Raw genomic sequence first — 19,431 nt, 5'->3', positions numbered from 1 at the left:
ATATTTTTGCCCAGTTCTTCTGATTCACATTTTCTTTCATGTTTATATTAGTAAAGAGGAATTGGGAATTGTAAGTGAAAAAGTGACAACAAATGCGATGGATTCAATTGTTAAGTGTGTCAGTGTTCTGGATGCACGTTTCTGTTTTTAGGGAGAGGTTTGTGGATTGTGTGGAAACTACAATGGAAATGGCAAAGATGATTTCACCACTCAAGGTCAACTGCAAGTTTCTGACATCATGGAGTTTGTAAACAGCTGGAAAGTATACAGCTCCTGCCCTGATGCTGAGCTAAGCTTTGATCCATGTATTGAAAGACCCAGCCGCCACACTTGGGCAAAAACGCAATGCAGTATAATCAAAGGAGATACATTCAAAGACTGCCACAAAATGGTACAGTAGCATGAATTTATTTTAAATACCACTAAATAAATCAAATAATTTTAGATGGGACATTCCACCTTAAGAAGCTTCCAAGAGATTATATAGATATTTGTTTGAATTCCTGTATGTGCAGGTGGACCTGACCCCATATTTTGAAACCTGTGTAAGAGACTCATGTGCGTGTGACACTGGTGGTGACTGTGAGTGTTTCTGTACTGCTGTGGCAGCCTATGCCCAAGCCTGCAATGAAGCTGGGGTCTGTGTGGCCTGGCGAACACCAGAGATCTGCCGTAAGAAATTTCTGCCATTAATTACTAAATGTAGATTTAGGACATGTACTTAAGATTTATGATGTTACATGCAGTATTTTATAAATCTGATATATTTTACATATTTTATCCTCTGCACCCTTATATACTATAACAAATAGTTGCAGAATGGAAAAGAAGGGACTGTGTTTTTCTCAACTCTTTAAAATTAGACCTCTGAATTATAATACTCATAATGGATTGTTGTGCCTCTAAACACTGGGCTAAAATGTCTTGGAAAAAAAAACCCAACACATAAAAAAGAATAATTCCTGACTGTGAGCTTACACTGAGACAAATTTGTATTTCTCCCATTAGCTGTGTTCTGTGACTACTACAATAAACCAGATGAGTGCACATGGCATTACAATCCATGTCACACACCATGCTACAAAACTTGCCTGAACCGTGAAGGCCAATGCAAGGACCCTTTACCAAACCTGGAAGGTGAGTGATCATCCAGTCCATACTGTCTGGCTCTATTCAATATAATAACAATCCAGTTTTACTCCTATTTATAATATGGTCACATTTAAATGGGATAGTGTATTTTGTGACATAGTCACATATCTGTTGAGCACACATGTGCATGCTGAGTTTGAAGACCCTAGGTCAATAGGTTAGCACCCATCAACATTTTCTATTTGTCTATATAAGTAGCATTCAGTTTAATTAGCCTGTGAAAGCAGCAATCCATTGGCCTGCATGCTGGCCATAAATATGAAAGGTTCAAAACTTAGCATGCATAAGCTGGGCTTTAGGGAGATGGCATGCACTGTGTTTGGGTTGGCCTTCTGTGACCCTTTGAGTTGGCCCAAACAGGGCAAGTGTAATTGAATGGGAAAGGTAATAGTAACATTCCAGGGCCCTGTGGATGTGCAATGAGACCTAGTGGCCCAAAACATGGCATGTGTAAACAAGACCTTAGGATTATAACAGATATATGTGACTATGTCACAAAATACAACTTACATGACTATATCACAAATAGGATTGAGACTGGTAATAAATAACGGTGCTTATTCTAAATTTTTAGGACCTCTCGCTATTGCTATTATAAACATCTTAAAAAATGTTATTAATATTAGTAGCAGTAATAGCATTGGCTATGCATTAGGTAAAACCTGCTTTCACTTTATCTGAGTACATAGTTGATAGTGTTCAGATGCAGTGTGTACAGTGCACAGTATACAAATAATCTAATATGAAACACCCTCAAGGAACAGATTTGGATTATGTCAAAATTAGGGCTGAACTTTTCATGAGTTTTGTGAGGTTTTTATTTTTGTTATGTTTTTATTTATTATAATGTTTCTGTTATATAGGATGTTATCCAGTGTGTCCTGCTGACAAACCCTTCTTTGATGAGAAGAATCACACTTGTGTTGACAGATGTGACACAATGTGCTTTATCAATGGAACTGTGTATATTCCTGAGGAAGAAATCCCAAGTAGCAAACCATGTCATTCATGGTACAGCCATTCCCTACTATAAAATAAAGTTACATATTCATAATTAAAATGATTAATGTATTTTTGATTTATGTAATGTAATCAAAATTGTGTTTTGCAGTTACTGCAATAAAAATGGAAATGAAACATGTTTGCTACGTCCTGGTAAGCCATTATATTAATTATACATAATAAATACAATTACTGAATAACCTATTCAATTCAATTTAAATAAAGACTACATTCATAATACTGCTATAGGATATGAAACATGATACCTGAGATAATGCACTTTATCTCCCAAAAGGTTGCTGTTTTTACAATGGAACAGAATATGGTGAAAATGAAACTATATATGAAGTAACAGACAACATGGGAATGTGTTACTCTGCCATCTGCATAAACAGTACAGTTGTGAATAAGACGGAGCCATGCCATATAACCAGCACTCCACAAACAGAAACAACCTCCTATATTAAGACTACTAAAATCACGTTGACTACTTCATCAAAAACAGCAATTCCTACACCAATTAGCTCTACCAAAAATGGTTTGACACTAACTACATCTACTTTTGGTGAAACCTCAAAATCACCAAGTAGTTCAACAGGCTCATCAACACCAAAAAGCATTACTGCAACAGGACCTCCTCATATATCAACTACAACAGCTAAAATTAGTACCACACCTACAACAACACAGCAAACACGGACTACTGGGAAAACTCCAAAAGCAACAACTACTCCAGTGGTCACATCTGGGCCAACAACTAAACAAACAAGTGAGAAGTCAACTGTCATGACCACAAAGCCATCTACAACTGTATTGACACCACCAACACCCACTATAACAACACCATGCGTTATTTGTGAATGGTCTGAGTGGTTCAATGTGGATTATCCAGCATCAGGGAGTGACATTGAAACATATGAAAATATTAAGAACCATGGAAAAACAATATGTGAAAATCCAGAAAATATTCAGTGCAGGGCTGTGTCGAAGCCTGATCTATCTCTTGATGAATTTACACAACTTACAGGTCAAGTTGTGCAATGCAATATTTCATTTGGTTTAGTGTGTGAAAAGGACAAACAGACACAAAGGCCATACAAATGTTTTGATTATAAAATTAGGCTACTCTGTTGTGAGCCATGTGTTACTACAACACCTGAAACTGCAGTCACAATAGTAAAAACTACCAAAACATCAACACCATCAAGCATTTCGCCAACCGCATTTACATCAACAAGCAACACTGCATCTACACGACCACCTCATGTCTCAAGTACAACAACTGAAGGTAGCCAATCAACTAAAACATCCATGCAAACTACTACTGGAAAATCTACAAAATCAACAACTCCTGGTCCAACTACCAAAACACACGAAACAGTTATAACTGGTCCAACAGCTACAAACCCTCCTGTTAATTCACAAGGTGTCAGTAATGCTACTGTAACAACAATAACACCACATGTGTCTACTTCATCAGTTGGAAGCAGTTCAACCAAAGCAATAACTACCCCAATCATTACAACTCACCCCACAACATCTAAGCTAACAGAAACAACAAGTACACCTCTTAAATCAACAACAAGTGAAAGCAGACCAACATTTGAAAGCAGCCCATCACCTAAAACAACAAAAACATCTACAATTGGAAAAACTACAGCAGCAACAACTACCACAGTGCTTACAACTAGGCCGTCAACTGAAAAAACAAGTGGAAAGTCTACTGTTGTGACCACAAAGCCATCTACAGCTACAACTACAACTACAGGAACATCCCATGTATCAATTACAACACCTAAAATCAGTACAGCAACTATATCAACACAGCAAACATTGAGTACTGAGAAAACAAAAGGAACAACTACCCAAGTGGTTACGTCTAAGTCATCAACTGAAAAAACAAGTGGAAAGTCTACTGTTGTTACCACAAAGCCATTTACAACTACAACTACAGGAACTCCCCATGTATCAACTACAACAGCTAAAATCAGTACAGAAACTATATCAACACAGCAAACATTGACTACTGGGAAAACTCCAAAAGCAACAACTACCCAAGTGGTTACGTCTAAGTCATCAACTGAAAAAACAAGTGGAAAGTCTACTGTTGTTACCACAAAGCCATTTACAACTACAACTACAGGAACTGCCCATGTATCAACTACAACAGCTAAAATCAGTACAGCAACTACATCAACACAGCAGACATTGACTACTGAGAAAACTACAAAAGTAACAACTACCCCAGTGGTTACGTCTAAGTCATCAACTGAAAAAACAAGTGGAAAGTCTACTGTTGTGAGCACAAAGCCATCTACAACTACAACTACAACTATAGGAACATCCCATGTATCAATTACAACACCTAAAATCAGTACAGCAACTATATCAACACAGCAGACATTGACTACTGGGAAAGCTACAAAAGCAACAACTACGCCAGTGGTTACGTCTAAGTCATCAACTGAAAAAACAAGTGGAAAGTCTACTGTTGTTACCACAAAGCCATTTACAACTACAACTACAGGAACTCCCCATGTATCAACTACAACAGCTAAAATCAGTACAGCAACTACATCAACACAGCAGACATTGACTACTGGGAAAACTCCAAAAGCAACAACTACCCCAGTGGTTACGTCTAAGTCATCAACTGAAAAAACAAGTGGAAAGTCTACTGTTGTGAGCACAAAGCCATCTACAACTACAACTACAACTATAGGAACATCCCATGTATCAATTACAACACCTAAAATCAGTACAGCAACTATATCAACACAGCAGACATTGACTACTGGGAAAGCTACAAAAGCAACAACTACGCCAGTGGTTACGTCTAAGTCATCAACTGAAAAAACAAGTGGAAAGTCTACTGTTGTTACCACAAAGCCATTTACAACTACAACTACAGGAACTCCCCATGTATCAACTACAACAGCTAAAATCAGTACAGCAACTACATCAACACAGCAGACATTGACTACTGGGAAAACTCCAAAAGCAACAACTACCCCAGTGGTTACGTCTAAGTCATCAACTGAAAAAACAAGTGGAAAGTCTACTGTTGTTACCATAAAGCCATTTACAACTACAACTACAACTACAGGAACTCCCCATGTATCAACTACAACAGCTAAAATCAGTACAGCAACAACATCAACACAACAGACATTGACTACTGGGAAAACTACAAAAGTAACAACTACCCCAGTGGTTACGTCTAAGTCATCAACTGAAAAAACAAGTGGAAAGTCTACTGTTGTGAGCACAAAGCCATCTACAACTACTACAACTATAGGAACATCCCATGTATCAATTACAACACCTAAAATCAGTACAGCAACTATATCAACACAGCAGACATTGACTACTGGGAAAACTCCAAAAGCAACAACTACCCCAGTGGTTACGTCTAAGTCATCAACTGAAAAAACAAGTGGAAAGTCTACTGTTGTTACCATAAAGCCATTTACAACTACAACTACAACTACAGGAACTCCCCATGTATCAACTACAACAGCTAAAATCAGTACAGCAACTACATCAACACAGCAGACATTGACTACTGAGAAAACTACAAAAGTAACAACTACCCCAGTGGTTACATCTAAGTCATCAACTGAAAAAACAAGTGGAAAGTCTACTGTTGTTACCACAAAGCCATTTACAACTACAACTACAGGAACTCCCCATGTATCAATTACAACACCTAAAATCAGTACAGCAACTATATCAACACAACGGACATTGAGTACTGAGAAAACAAAAGGAACAACTACCCAAGTGGTTACGTCTAAGTCATCAACTGAAAAAACAAGTGGAAAGTCTACTGTTGTTACCACAAAGCCATTTACAACTACAACTACAGGAACTCCCCATGTATCAACTACAACACCTAAAATCAGTACAGCAACTATATCAACACAGCAAACATTGACTACTGGGAAAACTCCAAAAGCAACAACTACCCAAGTGGTTACGTCTAAGTCATCAACTGAAAAAACAAGTGGAAAGTCTACTGTTGTTACCACAAAGCCATTTACAACTACAACTACAGGAACTCCCCATGTATCAACTACAACAGCTAAAATCAGTACAGCAACTACATCAACACAGCAGACATTGACTACTGAGAAAACTACAAAAGTAACAACTACCCCAGTGGTTACGTCTAAGTCATCAACTGAAAAAACAAGTGGAAAGTCTACTGTTGTGAGCACAAAGCCATCTACAACTACAACTACAACTATAGGAACATCCCATGTATCAATTACAACACCTAAAATCAGTACAGCAACTATATCAACACAGCAGACATTGACTACTGGGAAAACTACAAAAGCAACAACTACGCCAGTGGTTACGTCTAAGTCATCAACTGAAAAAACAAGTGGAAAGTCTACTGTTGTTACCACAAAGCCATTTACAACTACAACTACAACTACAGGAACTCCCCATGTATCAACTACAACAGCTAAAATCAGTACAGCAACTACATCAACACAGCAGACATTGACTACTGAGAAAACTACAAAAGTAACAACTACCCCAGTGGTTACGTCTAAGTCATCAACTGAAAAAACAAGTGGAAAGTCTACTGTTGTTACCATAAAGCCATTTACAACTACAACTACAACTACAGGAACTCCCCATGTATCAACTACAACAGCTAAAATCAGTACAGCAACTACATCAACACAGCAGACATTGACTACTGAGAAAACTACAAAAGTAACAACTACCCCAGTGGTTACATCTAAGTCATCAACTGAAAAAACAAGTGGAAAGTCTACTGTTGTTACCACAAAGCCATTTACAACTACAACTACAGGAACTCCCCATGTATCAATTACAACACCTAAAATCAGTACAGCAACTATATCAACACAACGGACATTGAGTACTGAGAAAACAAAAGGAACAACTACCCAAGTGGTTACGTCTAAGTCATCAACTGAAAAAACAAGTGGAAAGTCTACTGTTGTTACCACAAAGCCATTTACAACTACAACTACAGGAACTCCCCATGTATCAACTACAACACCTAAAATCAGTACAGCAACTATATCAACACAGCAAACATTGACTACTGGGAAAACTCCAAAAGCAACAACTACCCAAGTGGTTACGTCTAAGTCATCAACTGAAAAAACAAGTGGAAAGTCTACTGTTGTTACCACAAAGCCATTTACAACTACAACTACAGGAACTCCCCATGTATCAACTACAACAGCTAAAATCAGTACAGCAACTACATCAACACAGCAGACATTGACTACTGAGAAAACTACAAAAGTAACAACTACCCCAGTGGTTACGTCTAAGTCATCAACTGAAAAAACAAGTGGAAAGTCTACTGTTGTGAGCACAAAGCCATCTACAACTACAACTACAACTATAGGAACATCCCATGTATCAATTACAACACCTAAAATCAGTACAGCAACTATATCAACACAGCAGACATTGACTACTGGGAAAACTACAAAAGCAACAACTACGCCAGTGGTTACGTCTAAGTCATCAACTGAAAAAACAAGTGGAAAGTCTACTGTTGTTACCACAAAGCCATTTACAACTACAACTACAACTACAGGAACTCCCCATGTATCAACTACAACAGCTAAAATCAGTACAGCAACTACATCAACACAGCAGACATTGACTACTGAGAAAACTACAAAAGTAACAACTACCCCAGTGGTTACGTCTAAGTCATCAACTGAAAAAACAAGTGGAAAGTCTACTGTTGTTACCACAAAGCCATTTACAACTACAACTACAGGAACTCCCCATGTATCAATTACAACACCTAAAATCAGTACAGCAACTATATCAAAACAACGGACATTGAGTACTGAGAAAACAAAAGGAACAACTACCCAAGTGGTTACGTCTAAGTCATCAACTGAAAAAACAAGTGGAAAGTCTACTGTTGTTACCACAAAGCCATTTACAACTACAACTACAACTACAGGAACTCCCCATGTATCAACTACAACACCTAAAATCAGTACAGCAACTATATCAACACAGCAAACATTGACTACTGGGAAAACTCCAAAAGCAACAACTACCCCAGTGGTTACGTCTAAGTCATCAACTGAAAAAACAAGTGGAAAGTCTACTGTTGTTACCACAAAGCCATTTACAACTTCAGCTACAGGAACTCCCCATGTATCAACTACAACAGCTAAAATCAGTACAGCAACTACATCAACACAGCAGACATTGACTACTGGGAAAACTACAAAAGCAACAACTACCCCAGTGGTTACGTCTAAGTCATCAACTGAAAAAACAAGTGGAAAGTCTACTGTTGTTACCACAAAGCCATTTACAACTACAACTACAACTACAGGAACTCCCCATGTATCAAATACAACAGCTAAAATCAGTACAGCAACTACATCAACACAGCAGACATTGACTACTGAGAAAACTACAAAAGTAACAACTACCCCAGTGGTTACGTCTAAGTCATCAACTGAAAAAACAAGTGGAAAGTCTACTGTTGTTACCACAAAGCCATTTACAACTTCAGCTACAGGAACTCCCCATGTATCAACTACAACAGCTAAAATCAGTACAGCAACTACATCAACACAGCAGACATTGACTACTGGGAAAACTACAAAAGCAACAACTACCCCAGTGGTTACGTCTAAGTCATCAACTGAAAAAACAAGTGGAAAGTCTACTGTTGTTACCACAAAGCCATTTACAACTACAACTACAACTACAGGAACTCCCCATGTATCAACTACAACAGCTAAAATCAGTACAGCAACTACATCAACACAGCAGACATTGACTACTGAGAAAACTACAAAAGTAACAACTACCCCAGTGGTTACGTCTAAGTCATCAACTGAAAAAACAAGTGGAAAGTCTACTGTTGTTACCACAAAGCCATTTACAACTACAACTACAGGAACTCCCCATGTATCAACTACAACACCTAAAATCAGTACAGCAACTATATCAACACAGCAAACATTGACTACTGGGAAAACTCCAAAAGCAACAACTACCCCAGTGGTTACGTCTAAGTCATCAACTGAAAAAACAAGTGGAAAGTCTACTGTTGTTACCACAAAGCCATTTACAACTACAACTACAACTACAGGAACTCCCCATGTATCAACTACAACAGCTAAAATCAGTACAGCAACTACATCAACACAGCAGACATTGACTACTGAGAAAACTACAAAAGTAACAACTACCCCAGTGGTTACGTCTAAGTCATCAACTGAAAAAACAAGTGGAAAGTCTACTGTTGTTACCACAAAGCCATTTACAACTACAACTACAGGAACTCCCCATGTATCAACTACAACAGCTAAAATCAGTACAGCAACTACATCAACACAGCAGACATTGACTACTGAGAAAACTACAAAAGTAACAACTACCCCAGTGGTTACGTCTAAGTCATCAACTGAAAAAACAAGTGGAAAGTCTACTGTTGTGAGCACAAAGCCATCTTCAACTACAACTACAACTACAGGAACATCCCATGTATCAATTACAACACCTAAAATCAGTACAGCAACTATATCAACACAGCAAACATTGACTACTGGGAAAACTCCAAAAGCAACAACTACCCCTGTGGTTACGTCTAAGTCATCAACTGAAAAAACAAGTGGAAAGTCTACTGTTGTTACCACAAAGCCATTTACAACTACAACTACAACTACAGGAACTCCCCATGTATCAACTACAACAGCTAAAATCAGTACAGCGACTACATCAACACAGCAGACATTGACTACTGAGAAAACTACAAAAGTATCAACTACCCCAGTGGTTACGTCTAAGTCATCAACTGAAAAAACAAGTGGAAAGTCTACTGTTGTTACCACAAAGCCACTTACAACTACAACTACAGGAACTCCCCATGTATCAACTACAACAGCTAAAATCAGTACAGCAACTATTTCAACACAGCAGACATTGACTACTGAGAAAACTACAAAAGTAACAACTACCCCAGTGGTTACGTCTAAGTCATCAACTGAAAAAACAAGTGGAAAATCTACTGTTGTGAGCACAAAGCCATCTACAACTACAACTACAACTACAGGAACATCCCATATATCAATTACAACACCTAAAATCAGTACAGCAACTATATCAACACAACGGACATTGAGTACTGAGAAAACAAAAGGAACAACTACCCAAGTGGTTACGTCTAGGTCATCAACTGAAAAAACAAGTGGAAAGTCCACTGTTGTTACCACAAAGCCATTTACAACTACAACTACAACTACAGGAACTCCCCATGTATCAACTACAACAGCTAAAATCAGTACAGCAACTACATCAACACAGCAGACATTGACTACTGAGAAAACTACAAAAGTAACAACTACCCCAGTGGTTACGTCTAAGTCATCAACTGAAAAAACAAGTGGAAAGTCTACTGTTGTGAGCACAAAGCCATCTTCAACTACAACTACAACTACAGGAACATCCCATGTATCAATTACAACACCTAAAATCAGTACAGCAACTATATCAACACAGCAAACATTGACTACTGGGAAAACTCCAAAAGCAACAACTACCCCAGTGGTTACGTCTAAGTCATCAACTGAAAAAACAAGTGGAAAGTCTACTGTTGTTACCACAAAGCCATTTACAACTACAACTACAACTACAGGAACTCCCCATGTATCAACTACAACAGCTAAAATCAGTACAGCAACTACATCAACACAGCAAACATTGACTACTGGGAAAACTCCAAAAGCAACAACTACCCCAGTGGTTACATCTAAGTCATCAACTGAAAAAACAAGTGGAAAGTCTACTGTTGTTACCACAAAGCCATCTACAACTACAACTACAACTACAGGAACATCCCATGTATCAATTACAACACCTAAAATCAGTACAGCAACTATATCAACACAGCAAACATTGACTACTGGGGAAACTCCAAAAGCAACAACTACCCCAGTGGTTACGTCTAAGTCATCAACTGAAAAAACAAGTGGAAAGTCTACTGTTGTTACCACAAAGCCACTTACAACTACAACTACAGGAACTCCCCATGTATCAACTACAACAGCTAAAATCAGTACAGAAACTATATCAACACAGCAAACATTGACTACTGGGAAAACTCCAAAAGCAACAACTACCCAAGTGGTTACGTCTAAGTCATCAACTGAAAAAACAAGTGGAAAGTCTACTGCTGTGACCACAAAGCCATCTACAACTACAACTACAACTACAGGAACATCCCATGAATCAATTACAACAGCTAAAATCAGTACAGCAACTATATCAACACAACAGACATTGAGTACTGAGAAAACAAAAGGAACAACTACCCAAGTGGTTACGTCTAGGTCATCAACTGAAAAAACAAGTGGAAAGTCTACTGTTGTGACCACAAAGCCATCTACAACTACAACTACAACTACAGGAACATCCCATGTATCAATTACAACACCTAAAATCAGTACAGCAACTATATCAACACAGCAAACATTGACTACTGGGGAAACTCCAAAAGCAACAACTACTCCAGTGGTTACGTCTAAGTCATCAACTGAAAAAACAAGTGGAAAGTCTACTGTTGTTACCACAAAGCCACTTACAACTACAACTACAGGAACTCCCCATGTATCAACTACAACAGCTAAAATCAGTACAGAAACTATATCAACACAGCAAACATTGACTACTGGGAAAACTCCAAAAGCAACAACTACCCAAGTGGTTACGTCTAAGTCATCAACTGAAAAAACAAGTGGAAAGTCTACTGCTGTGACCACAAAGCCATCTACAACTACAACTACAACTACAGCAACATCCCATGAATCAATTACAACAGCTAAAATCAGTACAGCAACTATATCAACACAACGGACATTGAGTACTGAGAAAACAAAAGGAACAACTACCCAAGTGGTTACGTCTAGGTCATCAACTGAAAAAACAAGTGGAAAGTCTACTGTTGTGACCACAAAGCCATCTACAACTACAACTACAACTACAGGAACATCCCATGTATCAATTACAACACCTAAAATCAGTACAGCAACTATATCAACACAGCAAACATTGACTACTGGGATAACTACAAAAGTAACAATTAACACAAAGCCCATAACTGTTATAACTGGTTCAGATATAACTACAACCTCTCCTCAGACATCTATCCCACAAGTTACAACTACTGTAACAACAGGAACACCACATGTATCTACTTCCTCACCTAGAAGTCCAATCACCACAATGTGTTTTTGTATAATAAATGGGAAGCACTATCAACCAGGTCAGTTATTCACATTATAAAACTTGGTAGACATTGATATTTGAACAATGGTTCAAAACTAAACTATTTAGCTATTACAATGTAATTAAAACTTTAAGATGTCTTTGTTTTGTTTAATTGTTGTCCTTTTGAAAAATAAGTTTATTTTTCAAATCAGCTTATCTCATTCCTTACAGGAGAAACAATATTGAACAAGACTGACATTGGATCAGGTATTTGTCTGACCATGAATTGTTCAGCTAGATGTGAAATTCAAAACACAACAGAACTGTGTGGACAGACATCCCCTTCACCCACTCCATACTATGATTGTCCACCGTGGGAAGTAAATGTGAGTAATAAACAGATTTGCTAATATACATATAATGGAGAAAGGTAGCAGAGGTTGTTAGCAGTGTTAACCTTTACAATGTAATTTATTCATGATTTTAGAGCTTTGATGAAAATCACGATGGAGCGATCACGAGACAGATGCTTATGCTGAGAAGAGCAAGATTTATTAAGGGCAAATTCATAAACAGAGTTTATGGTCCAGGGCCATAGAGCCAATGCGGAGAGTATGGGAATACAATGTAAAACACAGCACAAAACAGGCTATAACAAAATAACAATAACACAAGCAATCACAGACAAGACATGGATTAACCACTATCACAGGCAGAGCACATGCGCACATACAAAAGAGGCATAGAATCACCAACAAGACTAAACAAACACAGGGTATATATACATACCATAATGAGCATTAAACAACACAGATGATAGAAATCAAAGGCAGGGAAACTTAAACAAGGGGCGGAAAAACACTGACGCAAAGCAAAATAAAGACCTGAGACAGCGTAACCATGACTACAGGACGCTAGGGAGGGGCCAATCATGACAATAATTTATAGATTTCTTTGTGTCCAATGAAAGATAATTCCAACTCAAAAAAAAAAACAAATTTTGTGTTTGTTTGTTCTTTCTAACTATATTAAAACAGGATCTTTATCTTTAGTTTACAGTAGCACTGCAAGTAAAAGTATTGCATTGTGTGATAGTTCTTTAAATAATGAATGCTTTTTCATGGCAGACAAATGAGACCTTTATGCTTGAGACCTGTAACTGCACCATGGCCAGGTGCATTGAAGACAACATTATAGAGATCATCCCTTATGAGTGTCCACCTCTTCAAAACATCACCTGTTCAAATAAGAAGAAACCAGTGTCTGTGCTTGATAAGAATCATTGCTGTTATGAACAAGCCTGTGACTGTAAGTAAAGGAAGATTCATAACACATAGCAAGTTCATAACACAGATATTATAACACATCTGACATACGCAGCAATAAAGAATTTAGCACTCGTGACCTACATTTTAGCTGAATTCAAATCCAATGCACATTCTCTGCAATTACACAGACAGCTCAGTACAGGTCAGTAATATACAAAATACTAAATATGTGCTGTACAACTAGACTCAGAGCCTGATACAATTAATTAGATTTATTAAATGTATAAGAACACATACATTATACATACATCACATACATGACCACTATCATCTATCACAGATGGTATGAACTTTGTGTACAGAACGTGTATATTACATGACAAAAACGTTCTTTTCATCAAATGGTATTGAAGTTATATTTTGCATTATACTTTCAAGTGAAAAACAAATGCAAAAAGTCAGGTAAAGAAGGCCATCTATTTTCCATCCTAGGCATTTGTGAAGGCTGGGGAGACCCTCACTATATAACGTTTGATGGACTCTTCTATAGTCATCAAGGAAACTGCACTTATGTTTTAATGGAGGAAATCAGACCTAAACACCATTTGAAAATCTACATTGACAATGTCAAATGTGACCCCCGTGAGCCCGTGTCCTGCCCCAGGGCAATCATTGTGCACTATAACCATATTGTAATCACACTGAAAAACAACAACCTTGTAGGAGCTGCAAACCTGGAGGTAAGAGTTAACTTTAGTGGAACCTCTGTGCATAAGTTTATGAATGCTTTTCTTATAGTTGTGAACAAAAGGATGTGACTATTCTATGTCTCTTTTTTTTATTCATTCAACAACATACTGCATTCATTATAAAACAAAAAGTGGTATATTTTAATACTTTTCTGTTGTTTTTAACTTACACAGGCTTCAATAGGTCATAAGGTATTAAGATTACCTTTCGCACAAAATGGCATGAGTGTGGTGAGCTCAGGTGTGAACCTGATTCTGGAGATTCCACCGCTCCAGGTTGTAGTAACATTTGGAGTTACTGGTTTTAGTCTCTTCCTGCCATTCCAGTATTTTGGGAATAACACACAGGGACATTGTGGTATGGAAATATGTTTGCATTTACTTTTATGATATTTAGCAGATGTTCTTATTCAGAGTTACTTACAAAGATGTTTAGTTGTCAATTTGTACTAGCTATGTACTAGCTAAGAAATTAGAAGCAGCTAAGAAAAGTATCCTCAGCTATACTTAGCTAGTACTAATAGGTTAGATTCCTAAAATATCCTTAAATTAATATATACTAGCAGAAGGAAGAGTGCATTGTGGACTTACCTATGACAGGTACCTGCAACAACAACCAGGCTGATGACTGCATGCTACCAGGGGGGAAACTTGTTGATAACTGTGAAGTAATGGCAGACTACTGGCCAGCTAATGATCTGTACAACACAGACTGCCCTGTGCCAGCACTTGTGCCCACCCCTCCACCCACAAAACCTTCATGTCCATCCAACCCTGTATGTGAGCTGCTCAAGAGCAAGTGAGTAGCTATTCAGTTCTGCCAGTGTCTTGTTTGTTATAAGTAGCATGTCATGTGGTGATTGATCAGGACATCAACTGTATTATCAAGAAAATACACACATACACACATGAATGCATGCACACACATACACAAATGACATAACATCATGTCATATTTGGTACACACTGCAAAAATGACTCTCTAGAAACTAAAATACTTTAAAATCTAGATTAATATTAAATAAAAAATAAACATCTACCCACTTAAAACATTAAAACGCTAATTTAAAAATCCTCTCTGGATAAAGCTAAATTGCATCGATCCCTCACCAGTTTTAGCAATATAGTGTTTTTTAAAATTATTTCCTGCATTTTTGTTTGACTTACTCGTGCAACCTTCGGATACAACAGACACTGCTTGATATTAATCATCACTGCACAAACATCATTTTGGATCATCCCTTAGACTTCAGCCAGCTACCTCTGGAACCGAGACTGGTTCTTAAACACATCACAGTTCCCCACCATCAGGAAGTGAAATGGGGGCAGTGGTTAATGTAATTGACTTGTAATCAAAAGCCTGCTAGTTCAAAACCCATCGCTGCCAAGTTGCCACTGCTGGGCCACTGAACAAGGCCCTTAACCCTTAATTTCTCAAAGCTGTACTCAGTCATGATTATAAGGGTTTTTTTGGGTAAAAGCATCAGCTAGATGCTGTAAATGTAAATCACAGGCCCCCAGTTATACATCATCAATGATGTTTCTAATCCTTGCCATAGACTTTTCACCCTCCTTCCACCTGGCAGGTGTTACACCCTCCACTTTCACATCTCTTCCTGAGGCTGTGACCCCGCTGAGCTCTACACTGGCACTTTAACTGCACTGTTACATTATTTTATCTCCCAATACCATTGGTATTAAATGGTGGAACAAGTATTACAATGAACACTCTCTTTCTTGTTTAATAGAACCTTAACACTGCAATGCTTTTGGGGAAAACGCTCCTTGGTCATAGTTCAAGACCTTTTACTGTGCCACTTATGAACACTACAAGCTCACATGAAGGAGAGCCTAGAATCTCTCTTGAAATAAGAATGCAAAAGAAGGCATACAAATGCTTAAAATAATCTAGAAAAAGAACAAAAAAAAGAAGACTGTTTTCCTGAAACAGGAACTTCTGATGTTTCTAACATGGCTTTAATTCGCAACTTGGTCATGTGTTTTTTCCTATCCATGTGAAGTATATTGGAACTGATTTCACTATCCTCTTTCATTTTTCTTTTTTCTACAGCTTGTTTAAAGACTGTCATCCCTTCGTCTCCCCTGACAACTACTTCAAGGGCTGTCAATTTGACAGTTGTCATATGATAAACCCTGCTGCAGTGTGCATCAGTCTACAGACCTATGCCTTAGCCTGCTCCCAGTCTGGCATCTGTTTGCACTGGAGAAACCATACTGACCTGTGTGGTAAAGCTCACTAGTCATATACAGCGTGCAGTTTTAATAACATGTATTCAGCAACTTTCTGATTGACACTTACTGAAAATAGCTGCAAAGTTCTTTGAAAGCATATAAGAAATAACAAGCCTGTTGTTCCTCAGCTGTTCAGTGTCCAGGTAACAAAGTCTACAAACCTTGTGGACCTGCTCACCAGCCTTCCTGCCAGGACAGGTGTACTGTTATATTTATATTGAATTTAACAGCTCACAGTTCTTCCCCTCACTGTGTATTGAGTTGCAAACTAAAGGTGTTAAACATGTCTTTTACAAGCCTTATCTCAAGTGGCTGAGTATGTTAATGTAGCTATAGGCACACATATTTGGCTAGGTGGGAAGGGCTGAAATATTGGCTGATAGGTCAATTTTGTTATGTCAGACTGTTAAAGAACTCTTGTATACATATTGTTTTAATTAATGTCAAACAATTAATGAGAAAATTTATATTCTGTACCATTTTTAGTTACAGGCTTGATGAGCATACTATGAATGTGACTACTGAGGGTTGCTTCTGTCCTGATGGAACGTTGCTGTTTAACAAGGAATCCAGACTGTGTGTTAAAAAGTGTGGTGAGTGAATAGCCTGTGCTTCTTATCTGATCTCACTGAATGCACATAAAGTCGCCCATAAAGTGACTACATGATGCAAAGAATTCTGAGTGAAATGTGATTTTATAAGTGTGTGTGTGCTTGATGAAAAGAGTATTCCTTTAGTAGGTGTACTGATTTTAATAGAAAACAGTTTCGACTCCAAATTGTTTTTGGAGTTTGCAATGTTTGTATGTTGGTATAGATCTATAAAACCAGAGTTATCGACTGTGGACTCCTATGCAGTAATCTTTTATCTCTGTATGTGCACTGTAACAGTATTAACCAGATATGTCACAGTATTTGATAGGTTCATAATTATAGCATGGTAATATTTGCCTCATTGTTTGTCTCTGCCTTTGCAGGATGCCTAGACCCATATGGCCAAGCACGTGAGGTACATTCACTTCATTCATTTGAGACTAGTGCTGGCTGACAAACCAATATAACATTATTTTCTTGTTTTCAATGTCAGCCCAGAGAGGAATTCCAGTATGGCTGTCAAGATTGTGTTTGTGATGCGTCAACTATAGCTGTGAGCTGTAAACCAAAGCAGTGCTCAAACAGCAACCAAGTAACCTGCAGTGAACCAGGCTTCGTTCCACTCAATGTGACAGACCCCTCAGATGCATGCTGCACCATAGTCTTCTGCCGTAAGACCTCATACTTTAGACTCACCTTATCCAGTTCATCAGCTAATTATCAATGTCTTTGTGATCCATTGTGCTGGGCTGGAGAACTCAAAACCATGCCAAGCAGGGAGGAATAGCACAAAATTGTTTTTATGCAATTATTCATGTTAACCAACTTTTAATATTTTGCCCGTGATATACTTTTAAGGTACTGTTGTATTGTTCATTTACTAAATGTATTCATAGCAAAATGTCTCACACAATACAAATATGCTCTTTCAGTTTCACTACAATACTTATAGACTTGTTTTTGACTTTAGAATATATTTCATAGTATTTTTCTGCAATTTCTGTATTGAATTCTATCTATGGCACCAACTGTACCAGGCAGAAATAGTTAATTTTAGGTGTAAGATTGTATTTCACAATAAAATCCATGACCTCTTTTTCTTGCTCTCCACTGTTTCTTCTAGACTGTGACATCAGAACCTGCCCCAATGTAGAAGAGAAGTGCAAAATTGGTTATATTCCTGTCCTCCAAGTACCTGAAGGAAAATGCTGCCCTGAACTCATATGTGGTATTAATATCTAGCACAGATATTTCTCAGCTTCTTCCTTTCACATAATCACATTACCAGTTGTTTTCGCTATTACTTTTTTCTGTTTGTGACTGATCATGCTGTGTAATTTTATGTTGTTCCAGAGCCCAAGAAAGTCTGTGTGCACAAAAACATGGAATATCAGGTAACAACTTTGCACTCAAGATGCCACCCACATTAATAATATTCAACATTTTTGTTTGTTTTTGATACTATTGTAATGTTCTCTGTGATTCCACTTTATTTCCAGCCTGGTACCACAATCCCTGTGGTGGACTGCCAGGAGTGTAGCTGTACCTGGGAAGTGGATCCAAACACTGAGTTGCACAAGATCCGCTGTGAATTTGTGCATTGTAATGAGGAGTGTGAGCCAGTGAGTATTGCATAGCTTTCTTTATATTGTACACATCTCATATAGTCCTTTCACAAAAACTCCATGTTATTTAGTTATATATTATAGGTGCCTTGTTTGGACACCAAAGCTGTCTCTGTACACATTATTAAACTATGATGGATTAAACTGGACTCAACATAGTTGCCAGTCAGTGTCCTGATTGTGCCATAAATCAAAATATATGTGAATAAAGACAGACACTTGTGTTCTTTTCCACAAGTCACTGAAATGGGAAAGGTGTTTGCATAGGTACAATCTATGGCAGTTTTATCATATATTTAAACGTTTCGATAATTGCTGTTCTTTTTAATCCACCAACATTACCCTAATATTTGTACTTGACTCTACCTCTGCCTTTCAGGGATATGAGTATGTGGAATCATCCTCTGAATGCTGTGGCAAGTGTGTGCAATCCAAGTGCATCTTTAACCACAATGGCACCACACGCATGTTGCAGGTAAATGTCAAGCAGTCAGCCTAGAATACTCTGCACATAGCAACTGTACAAGATGTTCCTAATATGAAG

At 37.9% G+C, this 19,431-nt stretch overlaps 1 protein-coding gene across 1 annotated transcript in view; it reads left to right on the top strand.

The window, feature by feature from the left end:
• Window positions 1-19,431, top strand: part of LOC113592070 (uncharacterized) — a 37,836-nt gene that overhangs the window by 16,544 nt on the left and 1,861 nt on the right. Inside the window, exons 23-50 of the mRNA XM_081713846.1 lie at window positions 152-391; window positions 516-672; window positions 1,009-1,137; window positions 2,016-2,163; window positions 2,264-2,307; window positions 2,450-4,057; window positions 4,298-4,528; window positions 5,066-5,971; window positions 6,212-7,120; window positions 7,361-7,888; window positions 8,543-8,842; window positions 9,089-9,421; window positions 9,473-10,771; window positions 10,856-12,454; window positions 12,631-12,785; window positions 13,527-13,707; window positions 14,160-14,407; window positions 14,591-14,774; window positions 15,017-15,215; window positions 16,488-16,663; window positions 16,798-16,867; window positions 17,156-17,262; window positions 17,646-17,677; window positions 17,756-17,933; window positions 18,386-18,490; window positions 18,616-18,656; window positions 18,762-18,884; window positions 19,267-19,362. Of these exons, the coding sequence (XP_081569972.1) occupies window positions 152-391; window positions 516-672; window positions 1,009-1,137; window positions 2,016-2,163; window positions 2,264-2,307; window positions 2,450-4,057; window positions 4,298-4,528; window positions 5,066-5,971; window positions 6,212-7,120; window positions 7,361-7,888; window positions 8,543-8,842; window positions 9,089-9,421; window positions 9,473-10,771; window positions 10,856-12,454; window positions 12,631-12,785; window positions 13,527-13,707; window positions 14,160-14,407; window positions 14,591-14,774; window positions 15,017-15,215; window positions 16,488-16,663; window positions 16,798-16,867; window positions 17,156-17,262; window positions 17,646-17,677; window positions 17,756-17,933; window positions 18,386-18,490; window positions 18,616-18,656; window positions 18,762-18,884; window positions 19,267-19,362 (10,326 nt within the window). The remainder of the gene's footprint in view (window positions 1-151; window positions 392-515; window positions 673-1,008; window positions 1,138-2,015; window positions 2,164-2,263; window positions 2,308-2,449; window positions 4,058-4,297; window positions 4,529-5,065; window positions 5,972-6,211; window positions 7,121-7,360; window positions 7,889-8,542; window positions 8,843-9,088; window positions 9,422-9,472; window positions 10,772-10,855; window positions 12,455-12,630; window positions 12,786-13,526; window positions 13,708-14,159; window positions 14,408-14,590; window positions 14,775-15,016; window positions 15,216-16,487; window positions 16,664-16,797; window positions 16,868-17,155; window positions 17,263-17,645; window positions 17,678-17,755; window positions 17,934-18,385; window positions 18,491-18,615; window positions 18,657-18,761; window positions 18,885-19,266; window positions 19,363-19,431) is intronic.

Source organism: Electrophorus electricus, chromosome 4, assembly GCF_041902795.1.
Source record: "Electrophorus electricus isolate QZ-2024a chromosome 4, ASM4190279v1, whole genome shotgun sequence".
Classification (NCBI taxonomy): Eukaryota; Metazoa; Chordata; class Actinopteri; order Gymnotiformes; family Gymnotidae; genus Electrophorus; species Electrophorus electricus.
Note: the sequence above shows the minus strand (reverse complement) of the source record. Positions and strands in the feature narration are given on the sequence as shown.